The following is a 26414-nucleotide window of genomic DNA, read 5'->3' on the forward strand; positions in this document are numbered from 1 at the left end:
CATATTTGTATGATATTTGAATAATTCACTGTTGAAGCGAATCGGGAGGCACTTCATAAAATTGTGCAAAATTAGTAAAAACGGAGGAAGAATCGAGTCGAGTCTAGGATGACACTGAAAATCATGGTTGGTATCTGATTCACTTCAGGAGTTCGAGATGGACTCAAATATCCGACTAGATTTTGACTATATTATCCGACTAGAGTTTGACTTTAATTATCCGACTAGAGTTTGACTCAATTATCCGACTAGAGTTTGACTTTAATTATCCGACTAGATTTTGACTTTAATTATCCGACTAGAGTTTGACTTTAATTATCCGACTAAAGTTTGACTTTAATTATCCGACTAGAGTTTGACTTTAATTATCCGACTAGAGTTTGACTTTAATTATCCGACTAGAGTTTGACATTAATTATCCGACTAGAGTTTGACTTTAATTATCCGACTAGATTTTGATTCATTTATCCGACTTTAATGTGACTTTAATTATCCGACTAGAGTTTGCTTAACAGGATCTAAACCACTGCATTGCTCAACTTTCTCATACCCAACTCTGTCTCAAAATTGTAGGCGATTTATTAAATGTAGATTATTCGTGTGCTTTGCAATTCAGTGATAATAACAAAAAAAAAAAAAGGCAGTGACGTTTCAATTTGTTGACGACAGATATTAAGTGTTCATTAGTCAAAGTGGATTCTTGAACCGCATTGCATAGATAATGCACACAGTGCTTTACAATTTTCCACTATCGTTGATGGTAAACAGACAGAGATTGTGCACATACACATGGATAAATAAGGATAATAAAAGGACTAACTGAATACAATGTCATGTCAGATATAGAACTGACAATTGATGCATTAATAATTACCTGTTAATTGATTCTGTGGCGGTATTGCAGGTAGTGATGATACACGCATCAGTGGATTATTATCAGGTGATGTATTATTGTTCACTTGGGGTGATACTCGATTACCATTTACAATATTATTACCATTTGATGTATGATTTTCGAGTGCCTGAAGACCATCGAATGTTGAACTATATGTCTTAAATTCCGTATATCTGGATGGAAATGGAGCAGAATTAGCAACCAATGGTGATGTTGGTGTAGTTATTTTAGTGACTGATGGTGATTTAATTGTTGTTGATGTTGTGGATGATGTTGGTGTTGTTACCAACTTGGGGAGGTCAATGACGGTATTATTTGTGTTTGGTGAACTTAAATCTAATGATAATCGTGATCTGTGAAATGATGGGAGGGATTATGATATATTTTGTTGTTGTTGTGTGATGAACTTTAAGCATCATAAAATATTTCTAGCATGTATCTAACAATATGCTTGTATCATAAGATGTGAGTGAGTGAATGAGCACAAGCATGACTTTATATGCTATCACATACGTACCTTGGTGAATTAGATATTAAATTTGGTTGATGATAATGCTGTTGATGTAGTATATGCTTTCGTGGCGATGCACCGAGGTCAATTGAATGACGTGAATTTGGTATCATCATTGATGGTGGATAAATTGGACTTGGCACATTTAATGCCACATTACTATTGCTATCGTCATCGCATAAACCTTCATTACTTAACTTTGAATTTATTGATGACATCGAGACTGAACCAAATTCATCGATTCGTTGTCGTCGACGACCTTTTCGAATAATATAAGTTGCTTTACCATCTGCTATATCAGTTCCAGGTGGAATCACATCTTCTGCAGAAGAAATGGAAGGAAAAATATTATTTTTTTTTTAATAAAGGAAAGACAAAGAAAAATTAAATGTCAAAAGATGAACGACAGTTGGGAATGGAATATGAGGAACAAAAAAAATAAAAGTTTTCTCATTAAAAATTAAATTTAAAGAAAGAAAAAAAAGTCATTGTGATGTAGCACATCATTTGGGAGTTTCCATATCATCATAACAGACACTTAAGACTTTAATAGTCTCAATAAATTTCTATTATCTGGAAAAAACCTAAGAATTATTAATGTGGACTGACTCGTTTTGCTAATGATTTGGCACTTTTCCGTTGAGAATAGACAGATATCTTCATATCTGGTTTGTGTATGTGCTTTCGGATGGACTTGATAAATGGTTGATCACAAATGACGTGTTACAAATTGTCAAGGACAATATATGGCTCCATTTGGTAGCCACAAAGGGTTCACATTTCATTAAAACTCGAGTAAGGCCGAGTGACATAAATAAAAATGGCTCGGTGACATGTGACATACCACATGTGCCATGCGACATGTGACATGTAACATGTCACGGAGACTCAAAGGATCCCTAGTGGTGCCTTCTTTATTTCTTTACAGATTGTCTCCCAAAAAATGGATAGTTGACGTCATTTACGTACAACCCCCTAAAGCATAGCACATCCTAGCACTGCATTACTTGCATTTCCTTAATGCCAATGCAGATCCAACATAAAAAGCACTTCAATTTATTTTAAAAAATAATTATTCTCACCTGAGTCTGAATAAATACTAGCTGCTTCATCCTCCGTACTACAAATTGGAATGTCAGGTGGATCTGGCCAGTCACTTGATATTTTATTGCTAGCTGAACTTTGGCCCGGCGTTGAGCAAATACTCGACTGTGATTGCGATTCCGAACCTGGTGTTTTATTGCCTTGTCGTTTGCCAATTACCTTCAATTGATCAATGAAGCATGTACGTGATGTTTATGGAAAGAGAAATGAGAAAAAAATGAATTAAAAATTAAATTTTCATAAACAAGTGAACGTAAATTGATGTTTTGCGTGAAGATGTCAAAATGATTTTTGGGTAAAGGAAAAAAACAAGAAAAGACAGTTTTTCAATTTCAATTCACGTTATCTGTCTGTCCATCCATTCGCTTTATTTTTTTTTTTGTTCATTCTCATCCTAGTCACTTCCCTGTCAGAATATTTGACTTATTTTATTCTTCTCACCGCACACATACACACTCACAAATTTTATTGTTTTCATCTCGGAAAATTTTTACTTCCATTTTCAAATTGGGTGCGTTCACTTATTAGGTAACGCATTGGAAAGGTAGGGGAGGAGGTGGGGTTGTAATTTTGCTACCCTTCGAGCTTCAAATAGTGATTGACTACAAAGAGATATTATCAGACGTTCCCTAACAGACAAAGGGCATGCTCTCATGGAATAGGAGGTCTGCATGGTGCAGTTAGTCTGCATGGTGCAGTTAGTCTGCATGGTGCAGATGGTCTGCATGGTGCAATTGGTCTGCATGGTGCAATTGGTCTACATGGTGCAATTGGTCTACATGGTGCAATTGGTCTACATGGTGCAATTGGTCTGCATGGTGCAGATGGTCTGCATGGTACAAGCGGTCTGCATGGTGCAGGTAGTCTTCATGATTCAGGCAGTCTGCATGGTGCTGACGGTTTGCACCATGAACCATGAAAGCATGCTCTATGCCTGTTAAGAGCTACGTAATAAGTAAACGACTCCCCAAAATGGTTTATTTAAAATAAAGAATAATAAAATTCTTGACACACACTCACGTCTGACATTTTTATCAGAAATGGGAAGTAAAAGAAAATGAACGAAGCATATCAGGAAGTTGTATAAATTTACAGGAATTAAATTGAATTCAAATGAGCCTTTTTAAAGCTTTATTCACAATTTTTTTATATCTTCGATAATGTAATGTATGGTTATGGTGTTGCAAACTCGGGTAAGTATCAAAAGTCGTTAATCGGTTTTTATACTGTTTTAAATGGTTTTTTTGCTTAACAAAGTGTTTGAGATCATATTTTCAAATATCATCATACTCCAAGCATTAAAATTGTTTTTATGCTACTTAAATTAAAAAAAAAATGAGAGGAAAAACTTTTTTTTTTATAGAAAAGAAAAATTAAATGAAAATTGTTTCAACTTTTCCACAGTATTTCATTCAATTCTTTTATGTATTATGTTGTGTGTATTATGTGTATAACAAGGTAGAGGAAAATAGGGGAGGCTTTGTTATTGATGAGTTGATCTAGGCGCATTTTTAGTGAATTGATGTTGCAAAAGGCAAGATTTCTTATTTATTTTGGTTAAAAAGCTTCAAATTATAATAGAAGAGCCTAAAACTGCTTATTAAGGCATGAAACTGTATTTTCAAGGGTGTTGAACTAATCTAAAGGGTGTAAAACTGTATGAAATGATCAATGGATGTAAAACTGCTTCAAACTATGTAAAACTACTTTAAAGGGCGTACAACTATTTGAAACGGTCTAAAATTTCCTTAAAGGGCATACAACTACTTCAAAAAAGATAAAACTGCTTCAAAGGATGTAAAACTAAGCTGAAAAATTTCACAAATTTGCCAAAATGCTTAAAAGGTTCATTGAATGATGAAAAATTTGGACAAGGAATGTAAATAGGAGCCAAAAAAGTAGTTCAAAGGGTGTGAAACTATACAAAAGAATCAAAATTATGTCAAAGAGCGTGATACTCAGTTGCAATGCAGTAAAATTAGACTTATATGTAGAAAACTACATTATATGCTAAAAATATACTTGATAGGGTGTGAAACTACACAGTAAATGAAAATAACATCAAAGGGTGTACAAATATGCTGATAAATTGCAAAATAATGCTCAAAAGTATGAAACTACACAGATTGATGACAAATTACTTCAAAGCTTTAACAAAGGGTGTTAAACTATGCTAAGAAAACGTAAAGTTCAAATGTACCGGACACTCAATTCTTTAAATGAAGTTAAACTACACACTGAAAATTCTTAATAACCTTGCACGTTCTAGATATCTTTCATGAATATAAAATCATTCCACAAATTTATTTGTCCTTCAGAAAAAGTTACTTGACATTCTTAAACCTTAAGACGTCTCAAGACCAAAAGGATAATGTCTTCGTTCATAAAAAAAATAATCGAGATGTGGATCAACGGACAAAGAAGATAAAACAAAAAAAAGAATTCCTTTTTTCTTATAAAAAGAAGCACAAAAGCAACATGAGATGGAAATGAATCGAGGCAAAACTTCTGTGGATGAAAATAGGCATTAAGAGCATGAAAGGAATTACTTTTAGTAGAGTAGAGGAAAGGGGGAAGGAAAAAATTAAATTCCTTTTTTTTTCACCAGTCCTTTGCGGTGCGCCACTGCCATAGTTTCATAATTTTCCTTCCTTTCAACATCCAACAAACAGCATGAGGAAAAAAAGAAGCTTTTTTTTATTGAAGCACAAAAAGCGTTTTTGAAGTGAAATTAATACAGTTTTTTTTTTTGTGTGTTACGTATAATAAAAGCATAAAAGGAATAAAAATTTTCTACACTTTACGATTATAAAAAACAACATTAACTTTCCATTGAAATTATTTGGAGCATTTCAAACGCTTAAAAGGTACGAAAAATGAGAGAAAATAAGCATAAAGCATAAATGCAACGTAATCCCTTTAAATTTCAAATTAATCTCTCATGAATTTTATATATTTTTTTTTGGCATACTAAAACGGGGTCGATCACTTATTACGAAAAATTGGGTTTTTACTCCGAGTCACCCCATTCGACTAACCCTACACTTGTCCGTTACAAAATCCATTTTGATTGTTTGAGGCGTAACCAAAATCTCGACCGTCATTCAACCACCATTCCCACCACGACCGTTACGTTATAAATGAATAACCTTCTATTACGTAGGGTTCTAGGGGATAGGGAGATTGGATCAACAGGCGTAGCCAGAAACAAAGGGAGGTTTTGAAATAAATCGCAGAAATTAAGAGTTGGCTTGGAAAATTGAAGAGTGAGGGTAAGAAGTTGACACCTGCATACGCCTTTAGAGGAGGATGGTTGGGTTTGTCATTGATACGCCTGGCTCAAATAACAAACATTTTTTCTACTGAGAGTGAAAAGCTTGGGGTCCAAAAGCCCATTTCTCAATTTTCTTATATGTTGATTTTATTACGCCCAGCCTAAACAACACAGTTAAGTCAAATTTTCTTGCAGAAAGAGGAGGGGTTGCGTCAAAAGGTCCAATTTTCATGAAACTAAAAGGTAATCGACCCCAAACGATTGTCCCCTTGAACACGCCCTGGGTGGAGCATAGGGTATAATTGATTGTTTGATCATGTCTCAAACAACGAAAATTTGGTTACAGAGAGGGTTAAGGTTCACAAAGCCTATTTTTCCGTTACGTATCTATCACGCGTTACATACTCAATAAACAACCCCAAAAACAATTCCAAAAGATAGACACAAAAATAAAATCACAAAATTCTCAAGACATAGATAACAATGAGGAATACCAAATGATGTTTTATCTCTAGAAAATTTGTCGACTTGAAGCGTAAATAAAGTAATTTTTTTTTTGGTTCTCGTAAGTATGATTTAGATTTTAAAATCTCGTTATGTCATTCGATTCGCTATCTTTCATATTGCTATTTTAAGACATCGGAAATGAAATTAATGTGGGAGGCATAACGAAGCGTTCGTTTTCTAACAAGGCAAATACCATGAATGAAAAACATCTTCGGTTGTGTTGTTGCTATACATTAAAGAAAAGGAAGCAGCACCAAAAATAAAAAAGAGTATTTAAAGAGACGACCACAAAATTGTCTTTAACAAGTCACCGGGAAAGGAATTTGTTGTTGTTGCAAAACTCAACCCCCCCAACTCTCATTTTTCAACATCATCGTAGAGGTTATTAGAAGAATTTCCTCTTTATTTCCTTTTTCCTGCTACTTGTTGTTTTTGTTGCGTTGAATATTTGCGAAAAACGCAATCATAAAGAAAATTGTAGCACATAAGAGGAATGAAATACATGAAAACGGAATATATGGGGTTGTTCATATATAATGCCACAGATTCAAGATCATATGCAGCATAAAATTGACGTCTTGGGCTTATGTTTCAAAAACCACTCCTCCCCTAATACTGAGCCATGGTATAAGAAGATATGTCAATCCTCAAACCAAATCCTAATAGCTTAGTGGTAATAACAAGCGATTCATTAGAACAGCATGGTGATGCTTATAGGCTTGATTCTCATTCTAGATAGTATTCGAACTAAGGTTCCATAAGTAGCAACAGTGTCAGTCCACACATATTCAGAAACTTCTAATTCAGGTTGTAAAGAAAATATCACTTTTTCACAATTATATGCCGAGTAGGATTCGAACCTGCACTCTTTCAATTACAACATATCAAGTGCTCTTGCCTGTTGAGCTAACGCGGGTTGTTAAACAGCAAAACACAATGCTCATTTAAACCTTTTGCTCTAGGCAATCATTGTACAACTCTTAATGTTCTACTAGATCAAGCAACAAATCCCACAGGAAACTTAGTAGTATCTTCATCTACTGTCTTATTTAAGTCGTTTCGAATCTAATTATAAGCTACAGCTTCTCTACGTGTTAATACGGAGGTCTTGTCCATGTCAGGCTAATTTTGTAAAGAGGAGCCAGAAATAGAGTCAGTTTTACATGGCAATTGGGAGAAGCCATGGATCACAGATGGTCTATACGGCCAGCGAAGTGAGTAAGCAAATCTATTCCATGTCTAGGAAACCCCCCAACATTTATACAACCTATTTCATCAAATTCAACAATATCCTTTTGACGTCCATCACATCCAAATACTTCCTATATATTAGAATCTTTTATTTAGACTTAGAATGTAAGTACTTGTCAAAGGATGAGGTTGGAGGAAAAAGTGAGAGTGAGAAAAATCCATTATGATTTGTTAAGCTTCTTTATAACTCAAACATACACATGTACAGTCGTACACAGCCAACTGTTTAGACATATTCGTGTGTTGAAGGCAAAAAGAAAAATGTTAATGGTATCGTCGGGAAGCAATTTTTAGCAATTCTAAAAAACTGTTTCTACTTGCTTCTTTTTTTCTCGATTATCGTCTGTTGCGATATATAAAAATCCATAAATCAAACAATAATAGAACCCTCCCCTGACTCCTATATTCGGAAATGGAAATTCGACTACATTCTTCATCTTATTACTCACATGTGTAGACATTGTGTAGTATGCAACAAATTTTCATATATATACAAGAAATATTTCCTTTTTTCTTACACGATAAAAGAATTTTGCCCCTTTTTAGCAGGAATTTTGTATAAGAAGAGCATCAATATCTAGAAGACATTGAGTAGGTGCTTAAAAAGTTCATTGAATGAAAGCTGCTAATTACTACTTAATTATTAGGTAAATATCATCTATCTTGTTCAAATCCTTTTCTTGACATTTTCATCAATTGCCAAGGATTTATTGAGAATTGTGACCTATGAACTTGACCTTCCTGGCTGAGAGTGAGTCAACAAAAGTTCAGAGTGATGGATACAGTTTCAATGACATTTGAAGTGACCTTTTTAGCAATGGTAGTTTAGGAGTACTTCTTATTCACACCAGGTTTCCCAAAGGTCATGATGTCGGTTTTTGCAAATTCTCGAGACCGAGACTACCCTTGAAATCGCGACATCGGGAACTTTTAAAGATAATATTGTCTTAAGTGATAACGTGGACTTGATTGCCCTATAAAGCAAGTTTGGGATTCGAACCCACGTTCTAAAATTTCCAGTCGCAACTCCTACATTTGAACCACGGACTAATGTGCTAGGAGAGTAACACAAAGCATACTTAAATCTTCTTTCTCAATCCAGAGCTCATTGAACAGTTATTGTCATTATATTGGACCACAGCCCACATCCAACAATTGTTCGTTTAATTCCTTTGATTTTCTTTCAATCCAAGAAGTTTTGTGTCATGTCTTGTCATTTTGTGTCATCCTCTATATATTCATGTCCATTCCTGTTGTACTCTTTCCTTTGCTACCTCTGTCGTTCCCGGATATTTTCTATTATTACTGGATGTTCTGTGTCATCCTCTGTTTATCCGTGTCATTCTTTGGCATCTTCTATTGTTCTTTGTCATTTCCAGATATTTCCTGTCATCCTCTGCTGATCTAATTTGCGACAACTCACTGTCCAGAGTATCTAACACAGTGATCAGCTACCTTTTATGTTCCAGGGCACACCTTGGTGGAAAGACACGATAAAGTAGTCTGTCGCAGCACTCAGATTCCCCACCGTTGATCTAGCAGATCAAATCTCCATGATAAGTTCCAGATTACCTCAAAATTGCTCCTTAATAATTCAATCACCATCGTCTTTGTCCAAAACTTTGTATTCTCTTCAATGCGCTCTCAACCATAACAACATCCATAAACTCATCCACCATTGCTTCCTTGTTCCTTCATCTCTATCGCGGATTCGAGCGATGATTTATTTTTTGGTTGTACGAAAAATATTTCTTATTTCTTTTTTGTTTAATGTTCAGTAAAAGATGATAGAGTTTACATATTTTTTTTTTGTTCTGTTCATATCATTCCTTCACGCCTTGCGGTATATATATACATAAAGTATATACTGTCGTGCTACTTTGTCATGTTGACAAAATAAAACTTTATTGCTTTTTCTTGTAACATTTTTTTTTCATCATTTTAGCTTATGCTTCCAGTTGCTGTTGCTGTGTTTCTTTTTTTGAATAAATTTCCATTAAAGATTTGCATTTTTTTCTTTTTTTTTTATTCCTAGATTGGCCACAAAAGACAACATAATATCTACTGCTGTACAAATGCCATTTCCGTTCATACGAGACGGTAAAGAAATGTTGAAGGAAGTCAGTGTACAGCATAAGGAAAGTCGACGAAAAAATTCTTTATAAAAAAGTTGTTTTGTTCTCTTGTGTAAAAAAATAAAGAAAAGTAAGACAGATAACAGCATCAAAGGCAGTGCTGTTTAATTTATACATTCATTTAAAGTACCCCAGTCGTAAAAGTACCAGTCGTCGTGTCTTTGCATTTGGGGACATAATATTTGTTTAAGGTAAATTGCCTCAGAGGCATCGTTTCTGTTCGTCGTCCAGACTTTAAGAATCTCTCATTGGGGATGCTTATAAATGACGTCGGATGATTGAGATTTGAGATTAGTCTGATGACTTCATGACGACTGACTTCAGAGCATTTTAGAGACAAAAGGCGATTCGTTATTGCACAAGTATGAAAATTGTCAAGTCTAGTTCCGAAAGTGCAGGAAAGTACCCGATACTACCCGAAAATGCCCGAAATTAACCTAAAGAGCTCGATGGTACCCGAAAGTACCCAAAAATGCCCGAAATTATCCGAAAGAACCCGAAATTATCCGATAGAATCCGAAAATACCCGAAAGAACCCGAAAATGCCCGAAATTACCCGAAAGAGTCCGATAGTTTCCGAAAATACCCGAAAGAGCCCGAAATGATCCGATAGTACCCGAAAGCACCCGAAATTACCCAAAACTGCCCGAAAAATCCCATTTTTAATGAACATCATTAATAAACGAGCCTGACTTTTATTATTTTATTATTTCTCGCAGCATACTCGACATAAAGTATGATATTATGCTCCTGTATATCACATATAAACATAAAATATACCTATGAACATTCTTAGAAGAACAATATGAATGCATAGCTCGCCTAAAGAAAACTTTTTATCATAAAATAAGGGATAAAGAGGAAGTAGCGATGATGGAAAGTGTAATTATTATTGTTTATACTTTGAATTATAAATAAAGCAGCTTTCAGCATGTGCACAGTGTAAAGAAAAGTTTTCATGCATATACAGTATATCATATTTCGAACGCAGGTTGTTGTTGTTGTTTCTATGCTTAAATAATGGGAGGAAAAAAAATTTAAGAAGTTATGTGATACATGGAGTTGTAATTACTTCTTATTCATAAGTATATGCTTTTATGTAGTACAAAAAGAATATGAAAAATCCAGGCAAGGTGTTAGAACTTTATGGATTTACTTTTTCGGGTAATAAAGAACGCATCAGTGACTTTTTGATTGAATTATTGTAGATGTTTGGGGATTTATGAAGCCATATGATACAATTTTTCATTGGAATTTTTTTGGATACAGGGTTAGTAACTGGTTTTTGGGATTAGATTGTCCTCGATTTTCTGTGCTGCACAAAGCGACGAATTGTATGTCTAGTCTTAAAAATGGGTCGAATTCTGCAGGCACGGTGACTTCAGGAGCAACTTTGCATCTTTATGTTGTTTTGGAGAGCATGCTGTACTGCTCAGGTTTCTATTAGTCACCCCGAAAGCCACAAAGGTCAACAAGACTCATTTACAGTTATTGTCACAGTCACAGTTACAGTCTCAGTCACAGTCACAGTCACAGTCACAGTCACAGTCACAGTCACAGTCACAGTCACAGTCACAGTCACAGTCACAGTCACAGTCACAGTCACAGTCACAGTCACAGTCACAGTCACAGTCACAGTCTCAGTCTCAGTCACAGTCACAGTCACAGTCATAGTCACAGTCACAGTCACAGTCACAGTCACAGTCACAGTCACAGTCACAGTCAGAATCACAGTCATAGTCACCTCAGTCCTCAGTCTACAGTCCTCGATTCTCATTCTTCAGTCTTCAGTTCTCGGACCTGAGTCTCACCTGAATGACCACAATTTGCTTGTGTCGTAATATTCAATTCTTCTGCATCCCCACAACGTCATCAACCACACAACATGACATAAAATCAAGAACCCAATAAGAAATCAGCCACAATAACTGCAAAACAATTTTACAGCTGTTCCAATAAAGTCAATTTTCCCAAACAATCAATATATTTTTTTTTATATGAACATCATCCACACCCTAGACTTTATTGACTTTAGATGAAAAATGATAGCATGTGCGAGAGAGAGTCAATCTGAAGGCTATTTTCCCAGGGCCATATGAGAAAGTGTCAAGTCAAGTCTCATTCAATAAAAAGTTTTTTTTATGTCTTAAATTTCACCATCAAGTGCACATTCCTTCCGAACTTATAATTAAACAAAAATTAAGAAACTTATTACATATGAGAATTAAGGAAGTGAAGCTATAGGAAAAGTTTTTTTTTGGGTAGGAAATTTTCATGTTAATTTTTAATCATCTTAAAATTCATTTATTGCACGTGAGAAGCTTTGCATGATTCAAAAGCCGCAAGCCCCATTCGTTTTAAAGATGCTATATGCTATAAATATGGCATTAAAGGATGTTTATGAGATGTTAACTTTATAGCATATTGAGAGTACAGCAATATATGTTTCAATCTAAACATAGCAGGCAGGCAGTTGACATTGAAAATGGAGGGGAAATGACTAAAGTAATAAACATTAAGCATTACTATTTTTAATAATATTGCGCATATAAAAATACATTTTCTTTATGGATGTGACTTCCTCAGATGCTGTCTTTTTATTCTACATGATTTACGCATTATCATAATATTTTTTGAAGAGCATACTTGCTTAATGGATATATATATGGTAGAACTTTCGTTCATTTATCGCTTAATCTGCTTTAATATTTAATCATGTTGACAGGTGTGAACAGAAAAAGTGCAGGAGGCATATAAACAAGTGAGGAGAGGGTCGCATGCTACTATTTAGGAAGTTTTTGAGTTGATTCTCCCCTAAGTTAGTGGACTTTCAGAATTATGAACCATTGGTGGTCTGCTTGCAGTTAAAATTGCAGTTTTGAAATTGAAGGTTGAACAATTTCGAATTTTCGAACATTGAAAAAAATATTTTTGAAAAATTCGAACATCAAACAACAAATCTTCGAAAAATTCGAACATCGAAGAACAAATGTTTGAAAAAAATTTAACATTGAATAACAAATCGTTGAAAAATTCGAACATAAATGAAAAAATCTTCGAAAAATTCAAACATCAAACAAAAAATCGTCAGAAAAATTCGAACAATGAAGAAAAAATAATCGAAAAAATTCGAACATTGAAGATAAAATCTTTGAAAAATTTGAACATCGAAGGATAAATCCTCAGAAAAATTCGAACATTAGAGAACATTATTTTCGAAAAATTCGAACATCGAATAATAAAATCCCATTAAAACTTCAATTCTTAATAAACATGCTATCTAGTAGGTGTGGACGTTATGAAAATATGTTTTTCAAATTATTAAATTACTTCCGGTGATTTCATTTCCAGCTTAAAATTAGATTTTCCATTTAATACCAATAAATTTAATTTTCTCGTTTTCAACAAAAAAAAGCTCAAATTACTCATGAAGTATTCTATCCGTACAATAAATATCTTGCAGATACAATCAACTAAAAGCCAATATGCAACAAAATATCCTGGATAACGACCATCTCGCATGCTTAATGTAAATTTATTTCTGTACAAAATGAAAACTTTCAGCATGCAAGAGTTACTGAAATTACATCGGTCGACGTAATGGCATCGAGAAGTAGATTCAAAAATAAAAAGCTGAGTAGATGAAGGAAGAGACATAGAAAGCTTTTTGAATATTTCATGAGACTGCAAAAGTTTTTTTTTTTTTGCATGCTTATTTTTCCGAAATGAAAATGGAAAGAAAGTTCCTCTTTGGGGATCGTTCATAAGTGATGTCCCGTAAAGCACATGACAGAGAAATGGTCGAAAAGCAGTTTCTTCAAGTCTGGCCTTAGGACAGAATAACGCTGTGCGGGGGAAATAATAACGCTCGCTTGGGGAAAGATTATCGCTGGCCTAGAGCAAGAGTCATGCTCGCTTGTGGCAAGAGTCAAGCTGGCCTGTGGCAAGAGTCACGCTGTCCTGGGGTAAGAGTCATGCTGGTCTGGGGCAAGAGTCACACCGACATGGGGAAATAGAAAGGTTGGCCTTGGGTAATAGTAAAGCTGACCTGGAGGAAGACGTCATTTACGAACGACTCCCCTCTGAATATTTTCATTTCATTCCCTTTGAATAAAAGCTAAAAAACACCGATGGGGAAGTGTTACAGTGTCAATAAACAAAATTAAGCTTCCCCACTTGAAGCTTTCATGGAACGTTATCGTGAGATATAAAAATAGATTGAAAAATCTGCACAATTTCCATGACATTCACATACAGGTAGAGAGACAGATAAGATTGAATTTATAACGAAAAAAAAAAAAAAAAAAATATTATTCTTACCTTATTGCTAATGCCATTTCCATTTGAACATAAATCATCTAGATTAACTTCCCATGCTATACTGTGACGTTTACTTGGCGTTACAGGTGCTGAGAGACTAGGTGGTGGTGGTACAACAATTGGTGGTGGTGCTGGTGGCGGTAAACTTGTATCCTCTAGTGAATCATCCGAAAATTTATCCTCATCATCATCATCAACATTATCATTATCACTCAATTGACTATTACGTTTTATATTATTTTTCATATTCATTTTTTGTTCCATTTTCATTATATTGCGGCTATTCATTAGATTATCCATCGTTTGAATGCTTATTTTAATACCTAATGGAGTTGCGGCAGTCGGTGAATTACCAATTGACATTGGTGATTTTGGTCGCTTTATAAAATCATCATTTTCCAATATAAATCCATTATTATTTGATTTCATTGGCGATGTAAGCTCTTTAATTGGCGATTTAAGTTCTTGTGATGATGATGATGATAAGTCCGATGATGGATTTTTACGGCAAACATCTCGATGTCGCTCTATTGAGCCGGGTAATGTACGAGGTGGAACACGCTTTTGCGGTAATGGTCCGGGATAGATTGTCACAGGATGTTCATTTACAATAGTTTCTGCATTGAAAATGGAAGTAAAAAGAGATGAAATTTGTTAGATATTTGTGATTTTAAGACTCATGCAGAGTTGTTGCAATGGAAATTAGCATTGGATAGTCGTTATTCAAGTCAATGTTGACTTTAGTTAAGTTTTGGACTTTTAGATGACATGATATAAGTGATAGAGATGGTATTGCAATTGGTACTAGTAAATGACAAGCGGTAGTGAACCCTAAACCAGTGCTTCTCAACCTATGCTTCACGATAAATTGATGAGACACCAAAATCTTCAGCTGTGACACACCAGACTGATACTAGATATGTGATTAAGTACGAAGAACTCGAAGTAGTTTGAGAAAACCTGCCCTGTACTCAATGTTACCCAATAAATCGATTTCTAAGCCAGAAAACATATGACTTCAGCATCGTCTAGTTCAGTGGTGGGCAACCTGTGTGTTGCGGCACACTAGTACATGTCTGTGTAACACGGAACAATAGTGTGTCTTGTATGCTGTTTAACCAAGACACACCTGGATGATATTCCACGACCCAAATCACGACAAACGGTTCTGGCATTACTAGTGTGCCACAGAACACAGATAACACAACACTGAATACTAGGTTGTTCCTAAACAACCATCCATGACCTCCATTCAATCAAAAACAATCTCAATCAACAACACTGTCACAGAAGCAAATATTCATTATGATAATACAGACAGCAAATTCATCATACTCCGTAAACATTGCAATAAAAAAAATTACCATCGAGGACGGTGAGAAACAGAAGAATTTTCAAGTGAAATGTACACAAAAACTAAATTAAAATTCCATATCCAATTGTTTATGCAAACTCGATGAAAAATAAACTCTGTAAATTAGTTGAAAGTTCATTTAATTCATTTTATAAATTGAAAAATTAAATTTTATGATATTAAGTTATATATATGGATATGCTGTGGCAGCAGAAAATAATATTTCGTATCTATGACGAGATGTGGATGTGGAAGGGTGGGAATTGATTGTAGAATTATGTAAAAAATCGATTTTTTTTGCTCTTTTTTCCATCTATAGCAGTGGTGGGCAACCTTGTGTTTCTGGCGGCACATCTTGGTGATTAAGCCTAATAAACCTTGACCGAAACCGCACAAGGTCCACATGGTGAACACGACGCACATGATGGACACGGCGCACATGGTGGACACGGCGCACATGGTGGACACGACGCACATGGTGGACACAGCGCACATGACGGACATAGTGGACACGGCGCAATCGGCTTTACACTAATGTGCCGCAGCACGCAGGCTCCCAACTCCTGATCTCTAGGCTTTCAATGCCTGTCAATGAGGATTGTTGCAAAAATAAATATTGTTTTTATGTTTCTAAAGTCCCCAGACTATTTATGGCTCTTACTTCCTTTGTAATCCTATAGGCTAAAAAAATTCAAATAATTTTCAAAATCAAATTGATATTTAGATGCACATTTACAGCACATGAAGAAAGGGGAATGACAGAAATTCGATCCCAGAAAAAAAAACGAGGAATGAATTGGTTTCCAGCCGTGAATGTGTTTTAGAGATTTTTATAGCCCATGTCAGAGACATTTGCGATTGCACATGAATGAAATGATGAAGAAATAATAAAACGGGAAAGCGTGTGTATGCTGTGCATACATGGTACATACGTACGTATAAGAGAGTGAGAATCCTTGTACACAATTTTGTCATAAAAAAAATATATAATGATGATTTATGGATACTTTGCTTGTAGTCGAATGTCCTGACGGTTAAATAAAAATTCATGAGTTTTTCTCGTCTTTTTTTTATTAAATTTCATTTTGTTCATCGTTTTGTGCAAGACATTAAGTACATTTAAAGTTGTTTTTGACAGGGTTGGTTCTAATTCCAAGCAATATCATAATATGACAGCGCAATTAGATTGGGGTGAAAAATTATTATTCAATGTGTGTGCACAGTGGGATATCAAATGATTTAAGCCGTGATTAGAATCAATATTTATAGACAAATGCATTAACGGTTTTTGGAATATTTGAATTTTGTCTTTTGCTTAAAAATTTTTGGATTCAGAAATTTGAGAAAAATTGCAATTTCGACTTAGTTAGACTGAATTATGCATAGATTTAGGTGTTTTAAGCTTTGCTCACTCTTTTTCAATCATATTAAGTCATTATAGCAGTTAAAAACTCTAAAATCAAGTCAAATTTAAGTGACAAAAACTCGAGGTGAGAAAAAATTCCCTTCAAAATGACAAAACATTCAATTTTGTCATCAATCCATGAAACCTGATCAAATTACATCAATCTGAATCATGAACCTTCAAATCACAGCATATCAGCTCTGCCACAAACGTTTATTCAATCATAAAAAAGTAAAAAGAATCGCATCATATTTCTTCCTCATTGATGATTAATGCCGCTTTTAAGTTGTGATGACTTGATGCGCATTACAAGTCTGCAGCATGCCGTCATCAACTCTCGTCTCTCTCTTATTTTTCCCTCTTATACTCATGTTATTTATTATAAATGAACATCATTTTCATTCAAAGTGAAAAGTTAGTTGTTAACATTCAAAGAAGCTCCATGTGGAGTAGGGAGATGAGAAAAAAATTAAGCGAGAAGAAAATAGCAAACGGAAGCTACTGGCTGAATTGAAGATAAAAGAAGAAAATTTTCACCGTGATCTTCACACAGCAATTGTATAAAGGCATCAGCATGAAAATATGAAAATAAAATTTATTGTTATGAATTTGATAGTTTTACTTCTCATGCATCCCTCGTGCTTCACGTTCGTTCCTTTGTTCTTCAATTTTTCTTTCTTTATTTTATTATTATTTTATATTATTCAATATGAGGACGGAAAATAAAAGAAAAAATATTTCCGAACCACAAAGCACAAATGAAACTGTCAGGACAAAGTTTTTCGTTTTTTTAGCGCATTTTTGAGAACAATGAGGGTTATGATATGGATGACTGGCTGGCTGAGTGGGTGAGAGGCGATATCTCAATAATTAGACATCGTAGAGAGCTCGGACTTGAGACAATAGCTTCGTTCTATAGAGTTACTGGCTTATACCAAGATCTCACAGCTTAAAACGGTCTCTAAATGCTTTAATTGACAGTTTTTCATTTTGGTAAACAAAAACACGTGTTTTCAGTGTTTAACAGTGTTTTTCAATGTTTGTCAATGTTTTTATGGTGCTTTTCAATGTTCTTAAATTTTTTTCAATGTTCTCGATGTTTTTACAGTGTTTTCTAAACTAAGTTTGAACCAGGGACGAGGAAGTCACTTGGACCTAACTGGATCTTGATCACTGGGACAAAAATGCGCTCAAGTCCATTAAATACCAAGAAGACTTCCAACATTTTTTCCATCCTCTGAATTCAATGCTTTCTCTTTTATATGATTAATGTTTCACAGAAATAGACACAACAAAGAGTATATGGCACAAATCAGGACACGAAAATTGCATGGCATAAAAAGAAATTTATTCGATTCTTCTCCACACGTCCTTGATTTTTCCTCGAAAAAAAAAAAAGAAAATTTCCCTGGGAAAAAAATGAAAAATTTTTCATATTCGACGTATGGAACTGAATCGAAAATAAAACTTTTTTTTGTGGGAATGACTGGTTAGGATGGGGAAAAATGCCGCAGAGCAATGGTAAAGTGAATACAATCTGTTACATGCATGTACGTTCGATTTTATCATAAATATCATCATCTCACTCGTTTTCAGCATCAATGCACAGTCGAATATTATTCAATCAATAAAATATCATTTAAAAATGCAAATAAATTTAATTCATTGCAAAAAAAAATTCACATAACAAATATGTGACATATTTTTACTGAACCACAATCATTGCACTGTTTGCTCATCTTATTCCATTTTTTTTCTGCAGGATGGTTTCTTCTGCATACATTTATTCACTCATTCTCGCGTGTAATCCATTTGACAATCAATAAACTCTGTCTCTTGTCCTGATATGTATATCCAATGCTTTACATTTATATAGGAATAAAAAATGTTATTTTCATGTCTTTAATACTCCATATGTTGGATTTATATGCAGGGTTGTGTGTTGTGTATTGGGGATTTAGATCAGTGTTGTCTAAACTCAAATTCCGCAGCACACGTGTGCCATCGAATTTTTCCTGAACTTTCAACCATCACATGCCTTGTACACGTGGAAGTTGAAGTTAAACTGAAGACAATTATGCCAGAGTTGGCAAATAGAACCGTTCCGCAGGTTGCGCTGTTTAATTGGAAGTTGTAAAATATACGTAAAGGTTCGTTTAACATTCAGCACCATTTACTTGCTGTTTACCAAGATCCAAAGAAGAAATGAGCCAAGATGGCTCAATAGAGGAATGAATTCGGTGTAATACCGACCAAGCGGTCATGGGTTCGAGACTTGGCAGGAGGTTAATCAAGGATTATGCTTAAAATTTCCATAAATCGACCCAAAAAGGATCTCGACAAAATTCCTCCATACATCGGTTTTCTCCAGACTACTAACTCTACAACCCTGTCCTGAATATGTAACATGAAGCATTTTTATTGCCAATTTAGTGACTACGATGGAGGAAATTGGAAAGAATAAATATAGTATCGTTTATGATTGTAATTTTAGGAAGAAAAAAGAAAATATTTTTAAATTGTCATATTGGATTTTTGCAATATAACAATAAGCACTCACATGGCATACAGTATAAGTCTTTTGTGTGTCTAATTTGCACAAAAAAAAGTATAGACATGAGACATAAAGGAACTAAAGCAAAAACTCATAAATTGATTCATTTTAATTGCTTCTCTCTCTGTTAAGCTTTGTAATGGCTCAATGGGTTTATGGAAGTACTTTTTATTTCTATTCATTTCTATTATTGCGAATGAAAAAAAATTGCCAGAACGCTAACGATCAGGTCATAAAAACTGAGAGCAGATAAAAATTATTTTTTGAGAGATGTGTATATTTTGGCAGCAGACGTACACACAAAAATAACCCCAATTGCTATATATATGAACATATTTAATTACAATTCACATTTAAGGAGGGTTGTTTCATTCATAAAAATGTGAAATTGTTGGATATCCGTTGATGGTTACACCAGAGCGGAGACGAAAGTGTTTTAGAAGAGTGGTGAGTGGTTAGCATGCTGGTATTGAACAAAGAATTCAAAGATTAAGGGATGGATTAAGAGTTGATTCAATACAATTTAACTGTAAAAAGAGGAATGACTTTTCTTTGTCACACTTGCACACCCCGGCTATCCTAGCGCACTCCTGTCACTCTAGCATACCCCTGATATCCTAGCATACTCCTGCCACCCCAGCCTACCTTTGACATCCAAGCACACCCCTACCACCCAAGTACACCTTGCCAATTTAGCACACCCCTAACACCCTAGCACACCCCTGCCGCCCTAGTGCACCCCTGCCACCCTAGTACGCTCCTGTCTCTCTAGTAAACCCCTGTCACCCAGCCCTACCACATCGAACAATTTTACCACATGAAAAATTATTCTTACTTCCTTTCATAAATTTGCGATTATGTTTCGGACATAAAATATTGAAAATAAATTCCTTAAATTTCTGACATTCTTTATTTCTCATGTCTTTCAAGCTCTCTCTTGTCTTGTTATTTATACTATCATATGATAAGAACAGGATGAAGCTAGAAGCAAGTTGAATGTTTTGCAATTATACTCGACAATTCGACATTCAAGATTTCAACTCGATTTATAGCTTGTCGGAATAAGAAAAATTATCATCTTTTTATTTTAGTTTATTTTAGTTTGCAGTGGAGAGTTCTTTTGGATTGAAAGTGGATAGAACAGAGAAAACAGAGTCATAAAAAGTTTGTCTACCATCTCAGACAGCAATCAATAATCTCATGCTTTATTTTTATTCCATTGAATTCTTAAGATTTTTTGGTCAGCGCTTTTCAACGTGAAAAATGTACTTTTGTATTCATTTTTGCTGATGTGGAGCTGTTGATGACAAGGATGACAAATTTTTGAGGAATTTTGTGAGAAAGATTTTTTTTGGGAAGGTTTCTTTGTTGTCTGTGAATGTCTAGAGATGAAAAATGTTGATTTTAGTTGAAATTGAAGAAAATTCGAATTTTTTCGTTCACTTCGAAATTTGATTCTTAAAATTTGAGCTCAATTTGTACAATAATTGACTATAAATTGTTGAAAATGTTAGAAAAAGATGGCGAAAATACTTTAGGAGTATTGAAGCTTAATATTTTGCAGTTTATTGTGATTAATTTTAAAAATTTTAAAAGAAAATTTGATTGTTTACATTATTTTCGAAGTCAAATTTGAAGATGTTCGAACATTTTTGAAGTCAAATTCGAGTTCTTTCTCCGCAAGTTTTGAATTTTGTAATAACTGAAGTTTCTAAAATAGAATTTCGAAAAATTCAAAATCAATTTCGAAATTTTCCAACTTCTGTCCGAAAACTTCGAATTTTTGTTTGAAAATTCAAACTTTTGTTTGAAAACTTTGAATTTTTGTTCCAAAACATTGAATCTTGTTCGAAATCTTTAAAATTTAATCAAAAATCTTCAAAATTCTGTTCCTTTTTTGACCTTAAAGACCCAAATCTAGTTCAATATCCAATTCCTATCCCATTCCCCACTTCCCTATCAAAACCACGCATGTAAAACACTAATTTAAATTCTTTTTATAACAAAAACAAAAGGAAAAGGTTCAAACATTTTCCATTAAATTGGGCATCCTTCATGCTTCTTGATACAAATTGATGATTTGGGAATTGAATTTTTCTCTCAATAAGACGGTTATGTAATCAAATACCTGCTTGTGGAGTCGGAAAATTGAAAAAAATTGTTAAGATTAATCGAATTTTTCAGCACAAATTATTGCCATTGGCATGATTTATTGTTCGCAAAACGTGGAACTGCTGTAAATTTTCAAAAATTTCCCCTAAATCATGTACAAATTTTAGTTCTGACCATAACGACACCCAGACAATTTAAAATGCGTCAAATCAACCATCACAAATTTCGACATGACTTCCAAACCAGTTTCTTCACATCCTTTTATGCTTTGTTTTTGTTTCATTCTTAACAGAACTTTATGTGCATTTTATAGCGTTAAACGTGATGTTTCCATAACAAATTGTATTTTTTTGCTTCCTTTTACTGTTAACCCTCTTAATGTAAGGAGATCAGTCATGAAGAAAACATCCATTCCAAAACATACGTTGTATGTTTCGTACACAGTCAGTGATGAGACATATCCAGACTTTACGCGCCATTCTGATAATTAATTGAGCAGTTTTTCAGTTTGCCAGAAGCAATTTAAGTCCCTGATATCAAGAAAGCATTTGCTGACAGTAACATAAATTAAATTATAATTTTTTCACATTCCCATATTAATGCTCGGTGTATGTCTAACCATTTTGCTCGTATCCGTGTACCTCTGTGTACAAATATTCTCACGACTCCATCAGACTCTTTTTTTTTTGAAAATATAAAAGCTTACGTGCTTTTTATGCGTTAATGTGTGAGTATTTATGTCGGTACACACTCGATATTCATGTATCAAATCGAAATGGGTTGGAATAAAGCTAACATGCGGGGGTTGTTTTTGAATGATGTCCATGTGCATATGGATCTTCAGTTTAATGTTTGGAGAAATTAGTGGTAAGAGATTGAAAGATAGCTGACCTGAGCAGACTGGGACAATTCTCATAAACATAGGCTTATTTGAGAGAGTTAGAAGAGTGCCTGATGGGCTTGTTTCCTAAACAAATTTTCAAATCTTTTTCGTCCCCAATTCAAAAAATGTTTGGCTGCGTCCCTGCTCACTCATGAGTATCGAACTCGACCCCTTTACTCCCTCTCTCTCTTAAGGATTTTAATTATTTGTCATAAATTACGATTTGGTTTTTTCCAACTCCGTACAATTGCATGGCCCAGGATATACCAATACACTGTACCTAACCATAATTTGTGTGACTCGAGTCCACAAACCAAGTTAGTATGACTTGAAACAGCGAAAAACGCTCGAATTCAAATAAATTTTTCCTAGGATCGAACCCGGGTCGTTAGAACGGTAGTTCGGCCCTTTAACCACTACGCCACTGAAGCTTTTTCGTTGACTATGCTGTTAGCTACTTAACTGCCTAAATACCCTAACAAATTGAAGATTTTTATCCAAAGAGGCAAAAAAGGTAGTTTGATCCCCCTGAATACACCCCTGTTGCATACCCCTCTTTTTTCAACTAAATCCCAAACCTCAAAAATGAACAAACCCCTTCATCCAAACATATGGTTAGATGAGAAAGCAATCGTTTACGTAATAACATACATACCAGCATCAGTTTGTGCTTTTTCAAAAAAAACCAAAGTCGGTAATAGAACAAAAATGATAAAAATTTGCCAAAGCTAAATGAATCAGTGCACCAGTTGAGTCGTAAAATATCAATTATTGATTTTTCTCATTCATTTTCATTAATCCCTGATTCATTTTTATTTTTTTTTCGTCTTCTTCTTCCATTTTTCCTGTGCCTTCACTCATTTCATTCAATACAAGCAATTCATTGAATGCGAAAAAAAAAGGAGAACACAGTACGGAAGGATATGACATCATATTGATTCTATACTGTTTCAAAAATATCCATATAGAAATTGAGGCCAAAAAGTAGAGTAAAAAGAGACATGATGAAGGCCATAAAGAAAGGATGTGTGTGGGTTATGGCAAGAATACCTTTACATCATAAATAATGAGATGTGGTAAGATTAGGACATCACTTTATTGCATGACTGGCTACATACATATATGTATAAATAAATAGATACTTTCTTTGGTATATATACAGCAACAACAACATAATAATAAAGGATTTTCGTGTAGGCTTATGCTGTAATATTAAAGTTTATTTTTTCGCACATATACAGACACAGGGGTTCAATCACCGTAGATTAGAAGCTTAAAGCTATGAAAATATTTATCATTTACTCTTATCAAATCATTTTCATTCCACTAAAATATTTAGGAATCTTTATCTATTAAAAGGATGGGGGATGGTTAATTAATGATGTCTAAGATAACAACTCCTTCTGGATTTTAACGACTATTTGTAGTTGTGATATTAACTGACAGCAATTTTACAGCATTTTGAGTAATTTTGACAGCAAAATGACAGTTTATCCTTAACTCATCTGCAAATCAGCTGCAATTTACAAATTTTATATAAAAACAGCATTTCATCTGCATTTCGATGAGAAAAAACTTCATCTGCACTTTAGCAGCGAAATCTGTATTTTAGCAGCATCATCTGCATGTTAGCAGTATCATCTGCGTTTTGGCAGTGTCAGCTGCATTTTGGCTGACTATTTGCACTATCTGCATTTTATCAATTTGGAAATAATTTGGGAGCAAGACCCTATTTCAGATCCCTTTGAGTGTCCATTCTAAAACTCCTTTGAGTGGAATCGCATAACCCCCTTCCGCACCCCGGCTAGGTTCTCTAATGACACACAGGTTTCTAGCCACTAGGGCATCAGGCTACCAAAAAACCCCATTATTCAGTGTAGCGTCTGAGCATAACGGATTCTTGGATATCGAACCATATATAGGTAAATCTGCCAATGTTACAGTAAGGCCTCTGTGGCCGAGTGGTTAGGCAGTAGAGCAGAAATAAGTATGAATCTTTTGTAAGGACGTAGGTTCGATTCCCACCAGAGATACCGATCTTTGAATCACTTTATGGAAGAATGTCGAAATTCCAAGGATTCGAACATTGTTCACGACTTCTTAAACATTAAGCATCCGACGTCATTTGCAAACAACTCCCCCAATCTCTTCCACAAAGAGGATTATTGTTGCTAATACAAAAGAATCTTAAAAACTTTCACTCACAGGAAATGATAATTCAATATCTGGAATTACTTCTTTAAGTATGGTATGTGAATTGAAATTTCATTATACTTGTTACCGAGAGACATTGAGGATGAAAACGATGAGCGAAGAAGAAGAAGATGAAGTGTAATTCTGGAAGATAAAGCAATGTGATATGCTGGATGGAGGAGCAAGCAGCAACAGAACTCGGATTTGTAGATATCGAAATAATAATAAAACGTACAGTATTGAGCACTTATTTAATTGCTATTGATGTACAGTATCTCATAAGATTGAGTCGAATTGGAAATGCCTCCGGTCGATGGATTTACCAGAATGTATAGGAATTCTATAAAGCAGTGTGTTAAGGACACTTATTGGCTTTTCCGAATTATTTTTATAAAAAAAAATTAAGGGCTTCTTTTACGAGAATATTGTATTATTTTGACTAAAGCTCTCATTTTGTGGTTCCTAAAGCTATGCTTATGTACATACACGCTTGCACGTAATAAGGGTACTTTCACTTCTCAATCTCCCTTTATTAAATTTCACCTTTTAAGCGTGTACTTCCGGATGGGAAAAATATGATTTAGGAGTTTTTAGATTCCGGCTGAGTCAAATTGATGTGGATTGGGGACAAACTGAGGAATTGAGAATTCAGGCGGTGAAAGCTGAATCAAATTTGTATGTTCAGTTTGAAATTTTTTAGGCCGTTATTTTTCAAATAATTTTTGAGGGTTAATTTTAAATATTTGATCGATAATTTTCAAAAACTTTTTGAACGTTAATTTTCAAATTTCTTCTGACCGTTAATTTTCAAATATTTTTTGATCCTTGAAATCAGAATAATTTTATTGCTCATAGTTCAAATTATTTTCAGCCGTTAATTTCTCATCCCTAGAAAATCTCTTTTCAATTCACACAAAACGCGCTACCACAACTCAACAACCATCCACATCCATACCAGTTTGTGTGTACCTTCAATATTTAGCGAACAATAAGAGCAGCCATAGCAAAAAAGGAAGGAAGGAGAAGGACGTAAAGAAAACTAATTTGAGATTTACGTGGGGAGGGAAGTAAATTATGGACGGGCAAACAAGTAAACCATGAATAAGTCAGTTATGATGGAACCGAACCCTTCGGTAAAACTGATTTTCATAATCAATTTTAATTATTTTCAAATGTCGTAAATAACTTTTTTTTTTTTTTTCTGTGTGGCGTCAGCGGTTTGGAAGTAATCTAAGTTAATTTATAGTACGAGAAGCATAGTCAAGGTAAAGTGAACAATGAATGATGAGTATACCGCAAAAGAGGAAGCTTAAACGCAATTAAAGGCTCATTTTAATTATTCTCGTCAACAAAGACTTTCACATTAAAGGTATTGTTACACATGAATTGTATCCTTAGCAGCCAATCCATCACATTTCATTAAATTAAAGCTCTAAGGAAGCATGAGCACACACAAAAAGGAACGAAAATAGGTCAGAAACACAAATTTCAATTCAAATGTATAATCATGTAGGGATAACATGTGGGATGGATATGCATTAAGAATGAGCATGTACCCCCTTAAGGGATATAAAGCACTTTAAGACTATTTCCTTTTTTTAAGTCACAAAAGAAAAAAAAAGGCAACAAGGCATGAGAATCGTAAAACGTAAATTTTTTAAGCCTCATGAATTTTCTATTTCTATTTTTATTTGCTGAAGGAAGTGATGTCAAGTGTTAATAGGATTAATTTGACAATTAGTACAGAAAGTGACTGTGTGTTAAGGATTAAGTTTTGTCGTACGCTGCATGTGATGCTTTTCTTCTTTAAGAATTTCTAATGGACCATTATGGCATAAAGTTAAGACCTTTCAAATGTTATTTCTTAGTATGTGTCGACGTTGAGTCAAACCCTTCTCTTATGTCAAGGATTGAAG

The 26414-nt window shown here is 34.5% G+C and overlaps 1 protein-coding gene across 8 annotated transcripts in view; it reads right to left on the minus strand.

Moving 5' to 3' along the window:
- The window catches only part of LOC139093698 (uncharacterized), a 118469-nt gene that overhangs the window by 37734 nt on the left and 54321 nt on the right, over positions 1–26414 (minus strand). For 7 of the 8 annotated variants that reach the window (XR_011544727.1, XR_011544726.1, XR_011544725.1 and 4 more), the window contains 4 exons: positions 13998–14614; positions 2489–2669; positions 1413–1728; positions 875–1248 (listed from right to left, as the gene is read on the minus strand). Coding sequence is in view for 5 of the 8 variants with exons in the window: in XM_070644505.1 (XP_070500606.1) it covers positions 875–1248; positions 1413–1728; positions 2489–2669; positions 13998–14614 (1488 nt within the window). In the remaining 3 variants the exon portion in view is untranslated. The remainder of the gene's footprint in view (positions 1–874; positions 1249–1412; positions 1729–2488; positions 2670–13997; positions 14615–26414) is intronic. The other variant, XM_070644504.1, reaches the window with a different exon arrangement.

Source organism: Chironomus tepperi, unplaced genomic scaffold (genome assembly GCF_022539635.2).
Source record: "Chironomus tepperi strain 1889 unplaced genomic scaffold, CSIRO-AGI_Ctep_v1 contig_337, whole genome shotgun sequence".
Lineage (NCBI taxonomy): Eukaryota > Metazoa > Arthropoda > Insecta > Diptera > Chironomidae > Chironomus > Chironomus tepperi.